The 21,233-nt window shown below is 42.0% G+C and overlaps 1 protein-coding gene across 1 annotated transcript in view; it reads left to right on the plus strand.

Annotated features, from left to right (window-relative positions):
- Positions 1-21,233, plus strand: part of LOC126419848 (DNA-directed RNA polymerase III subunit RPC4) — a 57,413-nt gene that overhangs the window by 4,390 nt on the left and 31,790 nt on the right. The window contains exons 3-4 of the mRNA XM_050087101.1: positions 2,609-2,731; positions 6,897-7,026. Coding sequence (XP_049943058.1) covers positions 2,609-2,731; positions 6,897-7,026 — 253 coding nt within the window. The remainder of the gene's footprint in view (positions 1-2,608; positions 2,732-6,896; positions 7,027-21,233) is intronic.

The raw sequence follows: 21,233 nt of genomic DNA on the forward strand, positions 1-21,233 counted from the left end.
TAACTTTAAGAACAGATGAAACTGATAAATTATCTTCATCATTCGAGGAAGGACAAAATGTCTTTTCTGGATGCCAATCTCTTTTGTTTCCAAAATGCTCAAATAGGATTTGAAATATGCAACTAACTCTAATTTGACAGGCAGATGTGAATTTCAAATCATGTGTAGTGTCTGGGGGAGGAAATTTACATGTAATTCTTTCTCTTCATTCATGTGATTCATAAATTTGGCACAAGGCAGAATAAAAGTGTGCCCAGAGTCTCTTTACCAGGGATGCTGGACAGTACTTTAAATTTGGGGACAATCCCACCAAAAGCTGAATTGGTGCACTGCTGCCTATGTCACCATCCACCATTCATCTCCAGGTGAATTGTTTTCAATTTTTAAATTATTTCTAGTTTATCAGCTCCTTTAGACAACACCGGGCATGTCCAAAGATTGTGTTCCATTTTTATTAATTTGTTCCACCTCTTATAATAATGTTGCGCAGATCATTTTGCCTTTAGATTTACAGATATTTACCTCCAAACAAATTTGTACTTGTGATACTGAACTTAATACACATTATATACAATATCCACACTTTCTTCACGCATCTTATCATATCGTATATGTATACCAAAGAGTTAAGATTTTTCATTGTCCCTGGCAGTGCTTCACCACTTGATTGTCTAATGTTAGTCATATACTGCTCTGTCAAGATTTTGTACAAAGAATATGGGACTAGTGCAGCAGGGGATACAACCCGTCGGCTTTGGACCATGACGTCACAAGTGACCAATCGAGAAGCGATTCTTCTTAGTGTTGTAGCTCCCTTCAGTGGCTGATAAGTGTTTTTTGGCTTTTTAAAAAAAAATCTCACGAGATAGAATAAACAGATCCACTTTATTAAGCAATCAGTAAAAAAACGAAACTGAAACATAACAGCAAAAGCGAAAATGGTAAACTGTTCTCTGGCGGCTTGTGACGAACTTGTCCAAAGCCAACGGGTTGTATCCCCTGCTGCACTAGACCCAAGAATATTTTATAATAGGAAACAGTATAAGTTACATGGTACTCGAGCCCTTAATAATTTACAATTTCGGCATTGTTGCATATTTGTTGCACATGAACTTGTGTTATGTGAGGCTTTCACTATATTTAATGTAAGTTAAGATGATGTACCTTCATCTTCTGAAAACCACTCAGAAGTGCATGGTAGATAGCATTTCCCATTGTGCCATATGTAAGGGTTTCTTCCTGCTCTAATCACACACAGAGTGTAGGAAGAATAGCTGCTTAAATACCTCTGTAATCAATATGGTCTTGTCTTTGTGGTCCCTAGATTCCTCACATAAGGGGAAGCAGGTGCAAAGCAATTAGTCTATGCAGACAGTGCTAAATTTTGAGATTTTTTTGTTACCATTTCTGAACAAGCTAGTAAAGACACAACCTTGAAACATGGAAAGGGCACTCATTGCTTTAATCTAGGTGAAACACGAACACATTGAAGTTTCAGGTACCTGTTAACATTTGCTTAAGAAGTTACCTTGGTATAGCTGTATGAGGTGTTCTCAGTTTTCAAGCTGTGTCAGTTGAGATAAAATTTCTCATCTTTTGACAGCACTCTCCACCAGTTTTCTCAACAGTTAAAACTTCTGACTGCCAAGATAAGAAAGGTGAACACCACTAAGGCAGCAGTGTCCAGAATTCTCCAGAGATGGGTGATTTGATACATGTATAGGAAGTTGAGTTAAGCATCCTCCACAGTGATTACATCAGCAAGAGTGAGGGGTCAATGCAATATTCAAAACTGCACTCCAGCCTTCCTGCATTCTCAGACATTTTTGTTTTCATCCAGTGTCCAAAGCCTGCATCCATGTTGTGCTAAGTGTGTACCCCTCTTCTCTGTTGAATTTATTATGATGTAATTAAAATCTCAGCTGCTTTTTTTAAAAATTGAATCACATTACATTGTCACCTGGGATAAGGTCCTTGTTTCGTCAAACAGTATCTGTGCCCATTCTCTAAGCAATGGTCTGCCATGCCTAATTGTTCCATTTTCTCCATTTTGTATGGTGCTTATGTTCGGCATTGACATTATCGACTGTGCAGATAATTTGTGCTATGAAAGTATGCCACATTCCCAGGGATCAGCCAGGAAAGGAACCCTGAACTTGAGCCTGGTACTTATCTAGCTGATCTGTCTGACCATGTAGAAGGAAAACATGAAATTAGTATATTTCATGTTAATAGTGACAGAAATTATGCTTACTAAAATAGGTTAAAATAATACGAGAAAGACATTTGACCAAACAAATTATCTTATGAAAGAGATTTAGTTGGGCTTAGTGTTGTTGCTGTTGTGTTGTTCTCAACTGAAGATATTATTTTGCTTCCTCCCCCTTATATTCCCCATGCTTAATCTTGCCCCTTCCTCCCCCCGTCACCCCCGCCACCCCAACTCCCCCATCATCCCACACACCCAGTTTTATTCCACTTCCTTCTGTCGAACCTCTGCTAAATCCTTCATATCAGTTAATTTTACTGTGACTTGCACATTAAAATGGTTGTATTTGGTTTAGTTCCAGTCTTATTGTGTTGTTTTCTTAGACAGGTGTATTTTTAGTCAACAGGTATATTTTCAGAAGGTTTAGCAGCTGGAGAGAAGAAACGTGGTACTCGAGTAAGCTATGGCAGTGAGAGAGATAATGAAGCCACCTTCATACCAAAGCCAAAGCTCAACCTAACGGTAAGATAAAAATTTGAAATAATTGTTTCTGGTCATAGTTTGATTTAATATTTGTTCATTTAAGTGGCATAAAGTATGAGTGACAAATTCCTGTTCATGATGCAGGGGCAGAACAATACAAGACAAAATGTCAACATGTTATGAGATTACTTAATTTAAAACAATTCACTGCAGTGTATTAACTTAAAGTTGACCAATCTGCTCCCTAGTCCTGAATCAGCATAACCTGGTAAAAGTCAGACGGCTTTAGCCAGCAATCATTAGTTTTCGACTGCAGCCAACATTAAATAATTGAGAGCACTGTGTGTCTGCTGTGTTACTTTGTTTTACTTCACTGTATTTCATACTGTTTCTCTTCTGTGATGTAAGTTCTTTGATATAAGTTTACATAATAATCTTTATTGAACATGTCAGCACATTTCAGTTTCATTTACAAACAAAATTTAAGTAATTTTTACTTCTGTGTGTGACTTCTTCTTTTGTGAGAGCTTTAAGTACAGTTTCCAGGGCCATCACTATGGGGGGAGGGGGGGGGGGGGGGGCAGGCATGGCATGTTCCCCCCTGCCACACAGCTCCTCACCCAGTGGTGGTCAATTAGGGGGCCAGGTTTATTTCTTCTGCTCCCCACTACACCCTTTTGAAATCGGCCAACTTAAGTTAACACACTGTACAGATGCAGGTTATTTCTGGAAAGATTCCTATTATAAGGATAGTATTGACCCCTTGCTAAATAGACTACATAAGTGAATGCACATGCAAAAGGGATTAGCTGTGGTAGAGGTACAGATTAGAAGCAATGAAGAAGATAAAGCTAATGTTACAGTCCAGCATCTGTTTTTCTGAAAGAAAATTAACTAATGGAGCTTGTAGAATAGAGTGTGTTGTAACTTTTTGTCCTGTCATGATTTTTTTACATGAATCCAATGTTCATAGAATGAAATTTTCTGCACTTATCAAACATTTCTCATGGGGCACTACTGCTTAAAATTTATTTGTGCTTATTTGTCTTGAGCAAACTGAGACATCAATTGGAAAGAAATTTACTTTAAGCCACAAACCTTTTATATTTAAACTAATTACTCATATTGGTACATTATTTGAGGTTTTTATGGTATACTGCTGTCGTTTATCTATCTTTATAGATAGCAACAAACTGTCCATTCGCATGAATGGACACAGGCAGACAGTGTTTGTTGGTAATGAGGATCACCCTGTGGCTAAACATGCCTTGGTGCACGGCCAGCACATCTTGGCACAGTGTTACACCGTCCGGGTTATCTGGATACTTCCCACCAACACCAACCTATCCGAACTCCGGAGATGGGAACTTGCCCTTCAGTATATCCTCTCTTCTCGTCATCCGCCAGGCCTCAATCTCCGCTAATTTTAAGTTGCCGCCACTCGTACCTCACCTGTCTTTCAACAACTTCTTTGCCTCTACACTTCTGCCTCGACTGACATCTCTGCCCAAACTCTTTGTCTTTAAATATGTCTGCTTGTGTCTGTATGTGTGGATGGATATGTGCGTGTGTGCGAGTGTATACCTGTCCTTTTTTCCCCCTAAGGTAAGTCTTTCCGCTCCCGGGATTGGAATGACTCCTTACCCTCTCCTTTAAAACCCACTTCCTTTCGTCTTCCCCTCTCCTTCCCTCTTTCCTGATGAGGCAACAATTTGTTGCGAAAGCTTGAATTTTGTGTGTATGTTTGTGTTTGTTTGTGTGTCTATCGACCTGCCAGCGTTTTTGTTCGGTAAGTCACCTCATCTTTGTTTTTATATATAATTTTTCCCACGTGGAATGTTTCCTTCCATTATATTTATAGAGTTAAAATCGTAGCATGCTTCATTTCACATTGCTTCCAGGTTATTCTGTTGAAGAAATTTAATTTTGTTTGTGATGTAAAGTATAACAGAAGTAGTTTCAGTGCTAATAATCATCTGTGTCTATGTACGAGGGTATTTCGGAAAGTAAAGATACACTGTACGCCAGAGGAACAGAAGAGTTTTGGCGAGCAAGTTGGCAACACTGGTGTTAACCTTGAACCGTTAGCTTTCTCCTCACGGTCGTTTGGCAGTTGAACGTTGCTTCTGGTTGGAGTAGGTCGTGTTTAAAATGGCTGTGCCGTTTCAGAATCCCGCCAAATGCGGAATGTGCTCCATCATACGTTTTCTTCATGCAAAAGTTCAGCAACCAGCAGATATTCACAATGAAATTGTTTCTGCTTATGGGAACATTATGAACTGACAAAATGTAACGAAATGGTGTCATCATTTCTCTGAAGGTAGGACCGATGTTCATAACGAACAAGGAACAGGTCGGCCATCTGTGATCTTTGATGCCCTTCTTCAGAGAACGGAGGAAGCAGTTTGTGCCAATAGACGTCTCACATTGAAAGAATTGTATCAGATCATACTGGATGTGTCAGTGACAACTCTTTATGGTGTTGTGACTGTCAGGTTAGTGTACAGGAAATTGTGTGTGTGCTGGGTTCCAAAACTGTTAACGGAAGAACACAAAAAGAAAAGGATGGGCTTTGCACTCGACTTCCTCACATGCTATGCTGAAGCAGGTGATGAGTTCCTTGATCACATTGTGACAGGTGACGAGACATGGGTTTATCACCATACACCTGAATCCAAGCAACAATCAATGCAATGGCGCCATTCAAATTCACCAAAAGCCAAGAAATGCAAAACGTCAATTTCAGCGAAGAAGATCATGGCTTCTGTTTTTTGGGACAGACAAGGCATTCTTCTGTTGGAATTTATGCCTCCTGGAACGACAATTAATGCTGCTGCATATTGCCAGACTTTGAAACGTCTTTGAAGGGCAATTCAAAACAAACACAGGGGAAAGCTGACAAGTGGAGTCCGTTTGCTTCAGGACAACGCTCAGCCTCACACAGCGCTCATAACCAAAGCACTGCTCAAACAATTCAAATGGGACGTATTGGACCATCCGCCATACAGCCCAGACCTTGCACCCACCGACTTCCATGTCTTCCGTTACCTGAAATCACATCTTGGTGGAAAATCATTCCATGATGATGAAGAGATCAAAGATGAAATTGAAATGTGGTTCCGACAACAGGCGGCAACCTTCTATGACTGTGGGATACAAAAGCTTGTGCACCAACTTAACAAATGTTTGGATAACGGGTGTGGTTAGGTCAAAAAATAACAAATAATCCAGTTAATAAGATGTAACTGATGTTTTATAAATAAATGTTCTATTTAAAGACTGTGAGCCATTGTATCTTTACTTTTTGAAAGACCATTGTATATAGGTGAGAGATGTCTTTTTGCAAGCAAGACATGGGATGTGTCACACAGTTTAATGAAGAAGCAGCTGTGGATGTTTTAATTCTTGGAAACTAAATTTATATGGCAGTAATTCTCATATCTAAGGCATTTAATTATTAGGGATGCATGGTGTGTAGTTCAGTGACTGTATTGCCACTTGACAAATGTCAGATAACAATTTTGATAGTGAACCTTCATTGCCAAGAGACTTTCAGCAGATGGTAACCACTCACACAGGTGCTCTGTTTTGTTTCAACAGGCACTTCTCTATGGATACAATCTGAAACTTGCCATCAAGAATATGTACTTTTTCTCCTGGTGTTGGCTGATGTGCTCTTAGAAGTTTAATTTGGATCAGAATGTACTCTTTGCACATGATGATTTATACCAAAGTGTTCTGGCATATGTCCTACTAAGTACACAATGGACCTGTTGTTCACTTTATATTAATTTCTGACCTCAAGCTGGATTATGTAAGCTGCTTTTGGATGATGAGCCTGGCATTGATTTATTGTTTGGTATCCTGGCAGTAGTGGAATCAATCTCAGTTTATACACACATTTCGTAATGTATGTGAATTCTATGAAAGATTTTATGTTCTTGAGATTAAATGAACAATACTGCATTTTCTTTGAGCTAGAGGTCAATTAGTTGTGTGTTTTATGTGCCTGAGTTCATTTAGCATGCTACTTTTGGTTTCTTCCACTTTTTTTGGGAGGTTTTACCTGACCATTGAGAGCCAGACATGCGCCTGCACAAAGTTAGTAATATAAGTCAGCTGTTGGTCACTAATGTGGTTGCTATAGAGAGAGGGTGTTGGTTGTGTGGCACTAGGACTTTCTTTACTATCTTGTGTTTTCCAGTATGAGAGAAAGTTTGATAAAGAAGAGGATGAACAAAAACTCAAGGAGCTCCTGCGTGACGATTTTGTAGATGATCCTGCTGCCCTGGACAAATCATTTGCACCTGTTGAGCTGCCAATGATTAAAAGAGGTATGAATTTTCATTTAATAATAACATAATTATTCCAATCACTGTATAAAATTCCATTACTGTCAAACACTGATGACGTATTCTCAAAGCTCCTTAGAATTACAGTGGAATATAGAAAGGAATTTCTTATTATACTGCATCTTGTACCAAGTTTTTGGACAAAGTCCTTCCTCAGAAGTAGAACTCACACATGTTCACTCACCAACTACTCACATATACATGGCCACTGTCTTAGGGTGGTAAGGCGGTCTGGTGTTAGCACTTGGATACAGTGGCTCTGTGTGTGTGTGTGTGTGTGTGTGTGTGTGTCTTTTATGATGAAGGCTGTGGTCAAAAGCTATATGTGTCTTTCAATTGGGCCTGTATACAACCTGACATGTCTTCTTTACAGTAAATGGCAATTGCGTCTCTTCCTACATTGGTGATATTCCTACCTAGAGTTCCTGCTGTTTGATTGGTAACTATAGTTTTCACCACATTGCCTAAGGCAAAGCAGCCAGCTAGCTAGTTGTGCAATTTAAGCTATTCTCAGTGAGTTCTGTGCTCTAATAATTCATGAGAAAATGGCCAGATAAATTTATAAAAAATTCTGGTGTTTGTACAGGTAACACCTGTCATTTTCAAGCCACAAATTGGAAAAATGCCTTAAAATTACCAGTCTAGATATCAGTGGTTTTTAGTTATATGGGGTGGGGGTGGAAGGGGGGAGGGCATTCAAAGATGATGGTAATCACTTGCTTGTTTCATGGATCATAAATGTGGTTTTGAAATGTGATGTTGAATGTTGGTGTACACTCATAATGGTCATTGACTGCAAAAAATATAATGACATATCCACCATTTACACAGTAGTGTAATTACTTTTTATGGCCAATAATTCTAATTTGTTTAGTAGTCTTTTTGTTGTACTGTCTGCAATTCACCATCTCCACTATATGGCGAGTAGCAATCGAGCCTTATCATAACACTGTCACTATTCCATCCTGGATTTTCCATTGTTTAGTTTAAAGTGAACTACAGTGCCCACCCCCACTCTCTCTCTCTCTCCCTCCCCTCCCCCTTCTCCCCCCCCCCCTCCACTCCACCCCTTTCTCTCCCCCCTCTCCCTTTTTTAAAAAAATTCATTGGAGTAGAAGCAGTTGTTAAACAAATATGATGATTTTGGTTTGTGCTTGAAGTGTTAATTATGTTGCTTATAATACAGTCCAGATCACAGTAAAATGACAATTATTGCAAATACACTCCTGGAAATTGAAATAAGAACACCGTGAATTCATTGTCCCAGGAAGGGGAAACTTTATTGACACGTTCCTGGGGTCAGATACATCACATGATCACACTGACAGAACCACAGGCACATAGACACAGGCAACAGAGCATGCACAATGTCGGCACTAGTACAGTGTATATCCACCTTCCGCAGCAATGCAGGCTGCTATTCTCCCATGGAGACGATCGTAGAGATGCTGGATGTAGTCCTGTGGAACGGCTTGCCATGCCATTTCCACCTGGCGCCTCAGTTGGACCAGCGTTCGTGCTGGACGTGCAGACCGCGTGAGACGACGCTTCATCCAGTCCCAAACATGCTCAATGGGGGACAGATTTGGAGATCTTGCTGGCCAGGGTAGTTGACTTACACCTTCTAGAGCACGTTTGGTGGCACGGGATACATGCGGACGTGCATTGTCCTGTTGGAACAGCAAGTTCCCTTGCCGGTCTAGGAATGGTAGAACGATGGGTTCGATGACGGTTTGGATGTACCGTGCACTATTCAGTGTCCCCTCGACGATCACCAGTGGTGTACGGCCAGTGTAGGAGATCGCTCCCCACACCATGATGCCGGGTGTTGGCCCTGTGTGCCTCGGTCGTATGCAGTCCTGATTGTGGCGCTCACCTGCACAGCGCCAAACACGCATACGACCATCATTGGCACCAAGGCAGAAGCGACTCTCATCGCTGAAATCGACACGTCTCCATTCGTCCCTCCATTCACGCCTGTCGCGACACCACTGGAGGCGGGCTGCACGATGTTGGGGCGTGAGCGGAAGACGGCCTAACGGTGTGCGGGACCGTAGCCCAGCTTCATGGAGACAGTTGCGAATGGTCCTCGCCGATACCCCAGGAGCAACAGTGTCCCTGATTTGCTGGGAAGTGGCGGTGCGGTCCCCTACGGCACTGCGTAGGATCCTACGGTCTTGGCGTGCATCCGTGCGTCGCTGCGGTCCGGTCCCAGGTCGACGGGCACGTGCACCTTCCGCCGACCACTGGCGACAACATCGATGTGCTGTGGAGACCTCACGCCCCACGTGTTGAGCAATTCGGCGGTACGTCCACCCGGCCTCCCGCATGCCCACTATACGCCCTCGCTGAAAGTCCGTCAACTGCACATACGGTTCACGTCCACGCTGTCGCGGCATGCTACCAGTGTTAAAGACTGCGATGGAGCTCCGTATGCCACGGCAAACTGGCTGACACTGACGGCGGCGGTGCACAAATGCTGCGCAGCTAGCGCCATTTGACGGCCAACACCGCGGTTCCTGGTGTGTCCGCTGTGCCGTGCGTGTGATCATTGCTTGTACAGCCCTCTCGCAGTGTCTGGAGCAAGTATGGTGGGTCTGACACACCGGTGTCAATGTGTTCTTTTTTCCATTTCCAGGAGTGTAGTTTCAATGACCGTGTTAGACAGTCGTCATTTTGAGAAAAATTGTACGAGACTTCTTCACAAAAGCTGTTCTCACCTTGTAATGCCACATGGACTGTAGTTGTAGAGCAGCAGGCACAATGTCATCAAGATGTGAAGTAAGATTTCTGTCATGTGGATGATTGATCTTAATAGGTTTTAAAATTTATTAGTCCCTCATAGCATGAATGTATAATACAGTGTACCATAGACAAATGAACCTGGGAACACAGAGTTTTGTACTCTCTATATCACCATGCTTATGCAGACATTACCCCCTCCACACTTCCCTATTGCTCTGCCTCTCTGCGCAGAAGCATCTTCTTATGTAACGTGAACTATAGTTAGACAGTACTTTGGCCAGCACTTCAAAATTCCTGTCCTGGCATTACTCATTGGTTATAGTGTCCACTCACAATCTTGTCTTTCCTTTGTACTTGTTGTTGTTGTGGTCTTCAGTCCTGAGACTGGTTTGATGCAGCTCTCCACACTACTCATTTCTGTGCAAGCCTCTTCATCTCCCAGTACCTACCGCAACCTACATCCTTCTGAATCTACTTAGCGTATTCATCTCTTGGTCTCCCTCTACAATTTTTACCCTCCACGCTGCCCTCCAATACTAAATTGGTGATCCCTTGATGCCTCAGAACATGTCCTACCAACCGATCCCTTTTACTAATCAAGTTGTACCACAACTTTCTCTTCTCCCCAATTCGGTTCAGTACCTCCTCATTAGTTACTTGATCTACCCATCTGATCTTCAGCGTTCTTCTGTAGCCCCACATTTCGAAAGCTTCTATTCTCCTCTTGTCTAAACTATTTATCGTCCATGTTTCACTTCCATACATGGCTACACTCCATACAAATACTTTCAGAAACGACATCCTGTCACTTAAATCTATACTCGATGTTAACGAATTTCTCTTCTTCAGAAACGCTTTCGTTGCCATTGCCAGTCTACATTTTATATCGTCTCCACTTCGACCATCATCTGTTATTTTGCTCCCCAAATAGCAAAACTCCTTTACTACTTTAAGTGTCTCATTTCCTAATCTAATTCCCTCAGCATCACCCGACTTAATTCCTTGTTTTTCTTTTGTTGATGTTCATCTTATACCCTCCTTTCAAGACACTGTCCATTCCATTCAACTGCTCTTCCAAGTCCTTTGCCGTCTCTGACAGAATTACAATGTCATCGGCGAACCTCAAAGTTTTTATTTCTTCTCCATGGATTTTAATGCTTACTCCGAATTTTTCTTTTGTTTCCTTCACTGCTTGCTCAATATACGGATTGAATAACATCGGGGAGAGGCTACAGCCCTGTCTCACTCCCTTCCCAACCACTGCTTCCCTTTCATGCCCCTTGATTCTTATAACTGCCATCTGGTTTCTGTACAAATTGTAAATAGCCTTCCGCTCCCTGTATTTTACCCCTGCCACCTTCAGAATTTGAAAGAGAGTATTCCAGTCAACATTGTCAAAAGCTTTCTCTAGGTCTACAAATGCTAGAAACGTAGGTTTACCCTTCCTTAATCTAGCTTCTAAGATGAGTCGTAGGGTCAGTATTGCTTCACGTATTCCAACATTTCTGCGGAATCCAAACTGATCTTCCCCGAGGTCGGCTTCTACTAGTTTTTCCATTCTTCTGTAAAGAATTCGCGTTAGTATTTTGCAGCTGTGACTTATTAAACTGATAGTTTGGTAATTTTCACATCTGTCAACACCTGCTTTCTTTGGGATTGGAATTATTATATTCTTCTTGAAGTCTGAGGGTATTTCGCCTGTTTCAAACATCTTGCTCACCAGATGGTAGAGTTTTGTCAGGACTGGCTCTCCCAAGGCCGTCAGTAGTTCCATTGGAATGTTGTCTACTCCAGGGGCCTTGTTTCGACTCAGGTTTTTCAGTGCTCTGTCAAACTCTTCACGCAGTATCGTATCTCCCATTTCATCTTCATCTACATCCTCTTTCATTTCCATAATATTGTCCTCAAGTACATCGCCCTTGTTTAGACCCTCTATATACTCCTTCCACCTTTCTGCTTTCCCTTCTTTGCTTAGAACTGGGTTTCCATCTGAGCTCTTGATGTTCATGCAAGTGGTTCTCTTATTTTCAAAGGTCTCTTTAATCTTCCTGTAGGCAGTATCTATCTTACCCTTAGCGGGATAAGCCTCTACATCCTTACATTTGTCCTCTAGCCATCTCTGCTTAGCCATTTTGCACTTCCTGTCGATCTCATTTTTGAGACGTTTGTATTCCTTTTTGCCTGCTTCATTTACTGCATTTTTATATTTTCTCCTTTCATCAATTAAATTCAATATTTCTTCTGTTACCCAAGGATTTCTACTAGCCCTCGTCTCTTTACCTACTTGATCCTCTGCTACCTTCACTACTCTATCCCTCAAAGCTACCCATTCTTCTTCTACTGTATTTCTTTCCCTCATTCCTGTCAATTGTTCCCTTATGCTCTCCCTGAAACTCTATACAACCTCTGGTTTAGTCAGTTTATCCATGTCCCATCTCCTTAAATTCCCACCTTTTTGCAGTTTCTTCAGTTTTAATCTACAGGTCATAACCTATGGGTTGTGGTCAGAGTCCACATCTGCCTCTGGAAATGTCTTACAATTTAAAACCTGGTTCCTAAATCTCTGTCTCACCATTAGATAATCTATCTGAAACCTGTCAGTATCTCGAGGCTTCTTCCATGTATACAGCCTTCTTTTATGATTCTTGAACCAAGTGTTAGCTATGATTAAGTTGTGCTCTGTGCAAAATTGTACCAGGCGCCTTCCTCTTTCATTTCTTAGCCCCAATCCATATTCACCTACTACGTTTCCTTCTCTCCCTTTTCCTACTACCGAATTCCAGTCACCCATGACTATTAAATTTTCGTCACCCTTCACTATCTGAATAATTTCTTTTATTTCATCATACATTTCTTCAATTTCTTCGTCATCTGCAGAGCTAGTTGGCATATAAACTTGTACTACTGTAGTAGGTGTGGGCTTTGTATCTATCTTTGCCGCAATAATGCATTCACTATGCTGTTTATAGTAGTTTACCCACATTCCTATTTTCCTATTCATTATTAAACCTACTCCTGCATTACCCCTATTTGATTTTGTGTTTATAACCCTGTAGTCACCTGACCAGAAGTCTTGTTCCTCCTGCCACCGAACTTCACTAATTCCCACTATATCTAACTTTAACCTATCCATTTCCCTTTTTAAATTTTCTAACCTACCTGCCCGATTAAGGGATCTGACATTCCACGCTCCGATCCGTAGAATGCCAGTTTTCTTTCTCCTGATAACGACATCCTCTTGAGTAGTCCCCACCCGGAGATCCGAATGGGGGACTATTTTACCTCCGGAATATTTTACCCAAGAGGACGCCATCATCATTTAACCATACAGTAAAGCTGCATGCCCTCGGGAAAAATTACCTTTGTACTTAAGATGTGCAATTTTTAATAGAGACTCATCAGGCCACGAACATATTTGCCCAGATGCACATTTGTTTTGTGAAATTGTGACAAAATTTTCAGTGGTCATCTATGAAGAGGGAGGTATGATGTTAACAGCAGGAAAACTATTTACTACACTTGATAATGATATGCATATAGTGAGTACTTCAAGAGTTACCCGAAAACTTAGCTGTGCTTTTCAGTTGGCAAGTATAGGTCAGAGCAAAAGGGAGAACAAGATTTTGTGTGCACGTTTCAGTTTCAATGGTTGCCTCACAGCTCGTGTCATCTGGATCATTCCCCTTTAGCCAGTGTTTATTAATTATGTAGACGGGAATTTGTCTTCAGACATTGCCTTTGATCTTTCACTATTCCTGGGCCTTAATTGCTGTTAGCTTCTGCCCCACACACAGAGGATCTCATGCAGAGCAAATACTATGCTGCTCGCTACCCTGAGTTCATTTGTGCATGTGCTGCCACAAGTCTTGGCATGGCAGAATTGTTGTTTTTTGCAGCAGGAGTATCGTGGAGAGTACAGGCTCTATCCCGTGGTACTAGCAGCAGCAGCTGCTGTTGGTGGTGTCAACAAGTGTTGAGAAGTCACTCCAAGGTCAGGGAACATCCTATGTTTGGGCAATTTGTTTTACTCAGATACTTGTGTGTAGCTTAAGCTGGGTCTGGCAGTGTTTGGGGAAACATTATGGTGGCAATGTACAACAACCAGTGCACTTTGGCAGTGATCTTCTGACTACATATTGTGTTACAACAGCCACTTTGGTCGACCCACTACCACAACCCACTGCGACACCCAGGCTGCAGACATCTGCGGCTATTACAGCTCACCAAATCATGAAAGCCAAAAGATGACTATCACAACAGGATGACATATCAGTCCCATGTTATCTCACTGAAGACTGTATTGGCTGGTGCTAGGGACCTGTCACATGACAAGTGGGACCTCATTGGCACCAAATGCAGAATGCATAGGCTGTGACAGGATTATTGTAACTGAGCTGACCACCACCTGCTGCAGACTCTAGAGGACCATGTGAAATGATCATTACAGAGACACAGGAGTGACTGCTGGGACAAAAATCTTACCTCCCCAGGGCGCTCCCAGTTCTTTCATGAGTTTGTGCATGGTACATACAGGCCCCGTAGCTATTGCAGCCCATTCTTCCTTCCTGGAATGAATTTCCTTCCTTACGCCCTTCCCTCCCTCCCATCCTTGCCCCTTCCCCTCTGCCCCCTCCTCCCCCATTCTCGGTGTTTTTACTTATGTCACCTGGGTTATCCACCTTTTCTCCTGTCTTCCTTCCATTTTGTTCTCCTTGCCTTTTCTTTTTCATCCTACCTTTTTGGTCTGTCATTGGGGTTTTTCCCTCCACTTCTAATTTTCCTCTCTGTAGTGTGAGTCATTTGATGAGGAACTCCCTTCCCAGCATTTCTGGCATCAATATCTCCCCCCCCCCCCCCCTGCTTCCCCTCTTCCTTTCCCTCTGTAGTTCCCCTCCACCCTGCTAGGTCACCAGCACATGTAGCCAGTCCATGTGGTGGGGCTGTTATGTACCCATATGGCTGAGTCCCCTGACAACACAGATAGCACACTTCTGATGCCTGAACAGCTGCCTCCCTATGAATGCATAGGAATGGTTGCTAGTCCTGCTGGACATCGGAAATCCCAGCAACGGCTGCTGTGCCAGGTGGCCCTTGATGTGGCTGGATAGCACAAATAGGGAAAACTCGTGATCAGAGCGGCTGGCATCAGGTTGGATGCTTTGTGTATGAAATGTACCATGCTCCACAAGACTTACCATTCTTCTGTAGCCATCTCTTCAGTTGGTAATGAATCATTTAATTCCTATGACCCTTCTCAGAGCCTCATTTGCTTTCTAGTCAAGTCACCATGTTGGTAGACATTACTACTTGAATTTAATCATTACCACAGATGGCAGTTTGTGTTTGGAGTTGGTTGTTTACTTTGCAGGAATCGGCTTTTGTGTGTAGTGTCAACATGAACTTTGTTGACTATACTTTAAGTGCTAAGCAAGACTTCACCCTGATGGGAGAGCCAGGCTCTCCAGCTTGAGGTGAAACACTTTCCCCACACTGGGATTGACGGGGATACATTCACTGCCACAAAGTCATTATTTTTTGTGGAAAATATTGAAGACAAACCTGGTGAGGTGGAGTCCCTCAGTAAGATGCGGTCTGGTTTGCTGTTGATCAAAACTACTTCTGCTGCCCAGTCTGCAGCCCTTCATGTTTCTGACCATCTTGGGAATGTCGCGGTGTCCGTTACTCCCTACCAGTCTTTGAATATGGTTCAGGGAATCATTTTTCATAGGGACCTCATCCTTCAAACCGATGAGGAACTCTGGACTAATCTGGGATGATGGGGCACTCATGTTGTTTGGCATGCTCAGGAAGGTTGGAACCAGTGGTGATTCATGAGTTAATGATGATGATTATAATAATAATTATTATTATAGTAATAATAATATGCATTACTCGTCTGACAAAAGAAAGAATTTTTTCTGTGGAATTTTGTTGTTTTGTACATAATTAATTACAGCTTAAGGCAAGAAAGAAATAAAATGTAACCTTTCATTGCTCTCCGTTTGGTGTTGTTGTGTAAGTGGGAGTTTTCATGCTTGTGTATTCTTTGGACAAATTTATAAGATCCATAACATTTGTATTAGTTCACAAATTAAATTCCAGGCTGAAAACCAGACATTTTCAGTTGCAGCCACACAGCAATTATGCTTATTGTACACTTCTTCGTTAAATGTTTGCTTGTAGTCATGCTTATTTGATTTCACCACTTTCTCAATCAACAGATCTGGTCTCGGAGGCCTTAGTTCCATTGCAGCTAACTTTTCTTGGTAAATTACTTTTCTCTTAGCGCTTAAAATATATTCAACAGAGTTCACGTTGACGCTACACACAAAAGCCAATTCTCACATAGTAAACAACCAACTCCAAACACAAACTGCCATCTGTGATAATGATTATAAATTCAAGTAGTAATGTCTACCAACATGGTGACTTGACTAGAAAGCACACAAGTGAGCTCTGATAACCACAAAGACCCAAAGTTAACTTTTTTTGATCCCATATTTCAGTGAATATCAGAGGAACTGAGACAGCTTTCATGAATGTTTATACTTGTATACACGGGGTGTTCCAAAAGTCTCTCCGCAGTGCCGTATGATTGTTAGCCGCGCGTGCCGTATGATTGTTCACCTGCTTGGGTTACTTCCCTTCAAGTGGTCTCTCCCAACATTCCACTGTTTCGTTTATCTCAGCCAGCATCAGTAGTATCGTTGGGGTGTGTGTGTCGTTACGTATTGACATGAACATTTAAGTTTACCGTATTTACTCGAATCTAAGCCGCTCTCGAATCTAAGCCGCACCTGAAATTTGCGACTCGAAATTCAAGGGGAGAGAAAAGTTTTAGGCCGCACCTCCAAATCGAAACGAAGTTGGTCCATTGGAATATGAGACACAATTTACGTCGAATGAATGACGATACAGCGACAGTAGTTTGGTTCGAGTCATGAGCTTAGCAGTTAAGCTTTACCAGGTAGCCATTGCTATGCGTCAGGCGCTCCGTCCATATTTATACGAGTACCCTTCCTTTTTCACGTGCTCTGTCTGGTTTGAATCGATTGCTTATTTTGCTTTGATCTGATAAGTGCTGTTTTCTTTGTTATAGGTGTTCACGTCACCCTAAGCTGAAAATGCATTACTGTACTGTGTCATGCATTGTTTGTCGCATTCTGATAGTGCGTGTTTACGGCCTGTCACCGCTCGCGGCACAGCTTGCTTTTGTGCGCGCTACCGCCACTTACAATTAAAAAGAGAGAGAGAGAGAGAGAGAGAGAGAGAGAGAGAGAGAGAGGAATCGTCTCATTAGCGAAATAATGGCAAGAGACTGCTATTTGTTGTTACTTACACTGCTGCTTTCTTTGATAATGATCAACAAGAACCACATAATAGACTGCGTATGATAGAACATGTTCTGAACGAGAGTTCGGCGAAAATTTTTCTCCGTTTGAAAATCTTTGCGGCCGCTTCTTTAGTACATCAAATTCTGCACAGAAATTAGAGTCATCTTAGATTTAAAAATCTAGTCAGTTGCCGTGCTTCATTTCTGACTGTATCGCATTAGGCATAAGAATAATACGAATATAAACATGACACGATACGTATATTCTTCCGCGTTTGCTGTTGTCTCACTCTAGTTTCGTAGTTTATTAGGCAGACAGGATTTAAATGAGATAGCAGCAAACGCGAAAGAATACATGGCAAAATGTTTATATTAGATTATTCTTATGGTGAAGAGAATACTGCATGTGATTCACATTTCATCAGGTTCCTATTAGCAACTATCTCTTCTCACTGGTAGGAAAAAATTCAGAACGTAGAGTTGGCCATATTGACAAACATCCTGAACAGTCTTGCCAGTCGGATTTTCGTAGTACATTGAAATTCTGCTACATTCGAAGATGAACAATACAGAATTTGTATTTACTTCGTTGGATAATGTATGAAAATGCAGTGGTCGAAACTCGGGGCGGAGAAAAAAAAAGCTCGTCTTCCACCTTTCTTTTTTTCTTAAATTTATTTACTGACGCAGAGGTTTTGGCGAAAGTATTTATCTTTGTGCCTACAAAGCATACCTGTGTAGCGCTACATATATTCGACAGCAGAAGTTATAGTTGTAGCGGCACCTACCAACATTTTTCTGAACTTCCGCTTGCTTTGCACTCGATTCTAAGCCGCAGGCGGTTTTTTGGATTACAAAAATCAGAAAAAAAGTGCGGCTTAGATTCGAGTAAATACGGTAGTTCCTTTGTTCGTTTTTGTTACTGTTAAAATGCTAACCATCGAAGAACGTGTGTTTTTAGTTGAACAAGTGTTCAAAGTTGGTGGAAAATACATAGTTTCAGTTTGTCACATATTTAATTCAGTTTTCCCGGAGATAACACTCCCACATACTGATACTGTACAAGATTTGATTAACAAATTTCAAAGTATGGGTTCAGTGACAGATGCACCGAGAAGTGGTCGTCCTAGCGTTTTGTCTGTGGATAAACTACTCAATATTTCCAATAAAATGTCCATGATTCCGAACAAGTCAGTAAGAAAACTCGCCCAGGAAATCGATGTTAGTGTCGGAATGGCCCACAAAGCTGTAAGGAAAAAATTAGAACTTTTCCCATACAAAGTGACTGTTGTGCAAGAACTGAAAAATACTGATCGTAGCAAGAGACTGCATTATTTTCAATGGCTCAAAAATTTCGTTCAACAAAATTGAAGGGCTATTCTTAATGAAACGTTTTTCACTGATGAAATGTGGTTTCATTTATCCGGGTATGTGAACTCGCAAATTTCTCGTATGTGGAGTACTGCAAATCCATTGTGTATTCATGAGGAACAACTTCATTCTGTGAAAATAGGAGTTTGGATAGCAATTTCTAGACGTCGGATTGTGGGTCCCATATTTTTCAACGAAACAATAAATGCACAATGATACTGCAGTGATATTCTGTACCCATTCATAGGAGAACTTGTGTGAAGTGAAATACTAAACGGTTATTTTCATCAGGATGGTGCAACCGCTCATACAGCTCGCGTTTCAATGTCACTGCTTGCTGATGTTTTTGGTGATCGCATAATTTCACAGGGGCTTTGGCCTCCACGATCACCTGACCTAACACCACCTGACTTTTTCTTCTGTGGTGCAGTGAAAGGAAAGCAACTGTCTATAAAAAGCGTCCAAAATCCATCGGTGAATTGAAAACTGCAATATCCACTTTCACTGCTTCTATTACAAAAGAAATTATTACAGCTTGTGTTTGGAAATATGATTAGATGAATTGAATTGTGTATTCAACAACAGGGGGGACACTTTCAACATTTAATGTGAAAATTTGTAAGTAAAAATGAATATTCAACAAATTAATAACTTGTATTTCACTGAGTTTCATTCCGGTATATTCACTGCGGTATATGGCACATGCGGCTAAGAATCATACAGCACTGCGGAGAGACTTTTTGAACACCCCGTACAATGTGGATCTATAGCACCAATAAATCTGACTACCATAAGATCAACAGTTGTCAGAAGCATGAATAAATGCTATAACTTACAATCAATGGTGATGTTTCAGGCTATTATGGTTATCAGTGCAAGTGCCTTACTGAATGATAAAATGCAAAACTTAATATACTATAATGCATTCAGAAATCCATAAAATAGGTTATTTTTTTATCATTATAACTATCACATATTCTGACATCTGATCTAATTTTACTAAATAGTGAGTGAAGTGGCATATCTGAGGAATGTGCTGCTGCCTAGCAGGATTTATGCCAAACAAATGAGGATGTCTGCTGCAATATGCTACCACCTGGTGGCACTGATGTAAACTTATGGTTCAGTGGTAGGGACTAGCTGTGCACATGGTGAAATGTGCACATTGTTCTTCCATTCTGTATGCATTTGACCCATAAGGCAGTTACATCATTGAACAAAACCTCCTTCAAACGCGCACAAATGAAGCTGTGCTCATGGCCCTGCTGACAAGTTTCACTGAGTCTGTAGGAGTATCAGTGAGGCATAGCACTGGATTTAGTGCAATATGTTTCAGATTACTGCATCTGTGTTACATTTCAAACCATTCAAAGAAAAATAACCAATAAATCTGCTAGGTGTCAAAAGTATGGGTGTTCACTTGCTCTTGTGCTCTGACGTAGCAGCCGCCACTGGTCGTAAGGACAATCATGCCGATTCCGATGCCTTTATTCTGGCATTTGAGGGAGACACCCTCTAAGAGGTGGTCAAGGTTATGTGTTATTGGTGTGATGTGAAACCATACGTTCCAACACCAATGAGGTGTTTTCGGTGCTTGCGTTTTGGACGCATGTGTTCCCATTGTATGGCGGACTCTCTGTGAGGTGAATGTTGACACCCACTCCATGAAGGAAGCCCCTGTGTTCTGCCACCCATGTGTGTTAATTGTCACAACCATCACCCTCCATGCCCACCAGATCATCCAGTTTATAAGAAGGTAAAGGAGTATAAGTTCCTTGATCATTTATCAGATACTGAGGCTCCTCAGGAATATGACCAGCTTCACCCTGTGTCGATGACTTCTAACTTTGCCTCTGTTACATCCCTTCCCCCTCCTCCCTCTTCCTCACTTGAGTCCCCCCCCCCCCCTCCTCTCCAGTTCCAATACCCTCCTGTCCAAGTGCCGCTTACCCTCCGCAGCTGGAGAAGTGCCCCCCTTCTTCAGGGCCCGTTGATGCTGGGGCCCCCTCCTGGGACCACTCACCCCACCATCTCCCAGTCTGGAGGTCTGCCCCCACAACTTGGCTACAGGACACATGGTCTGTGCACCCCAAGATCACCACTCTCTCTCAGTTCCAGACCTTGCAGAAGCCTGCTCTCCCTGCATGGCCTGCCTTTCACAATCTATGAAAGAGAAGAAGAAGAAGAAGAAGAAGAAGAACCATGCCGCCCCCCCCCACCCCCACCCCCAACAACAGTGCTCCCAGAAATGCCATCTCCCCCCAGTGCAACCTCAATCTGATCTCTTATTTATGGATTTCACCCTGCCCTCATTGGTAATGAACCGTGACCCCGCACATGATTGGCTCCAGCCCATTTACCTCCCTTTTGGATCCCCTCTCCATGATTATTCATTGGAACTGTAATGGATACCATCGTCACCTTCCAAAATTGCAATCTGTTATTTACTTTTGCTTGGCAGCTTGTGTCATTCTCAAGGAATAACATTTTACTGATGCTTATTCACTGGCCCTTCATGGGTTCCATGCTTTCTGTCAAATCTGGTTGACCCTATGAGGGCTTCCGGTGGCATTTTCACATTGGTCCGGATGGATGTTGGTAGCACATGGATCCCCCTTTGTACCACATTGGAAGGAGTACCATCCAGGTACACTTGGACTCTGTGGTCATGGTTTGCAATCTCTATCTACCACCTGATGGGCCACCTACACCTCTCCTTCTAACTGCTCTCCTCCAGCAA

The sequence above is a fragment of the Schistocerca serialis genome, chromosome 9 (genome assembly GCF_023864345.2).
Source record: "Schistocerca serialis cubense isolate TAMUIC-IGC-003099 chromosome 9, iqSchSeri2.2, whole genome shotgun sequence".
Lineage (NCBI taxonomy): Eukaryota > Metazoa > Arthropoda > Insecta > Orthoptera > Acrididae > Schistocerca > Schistocerca serialis.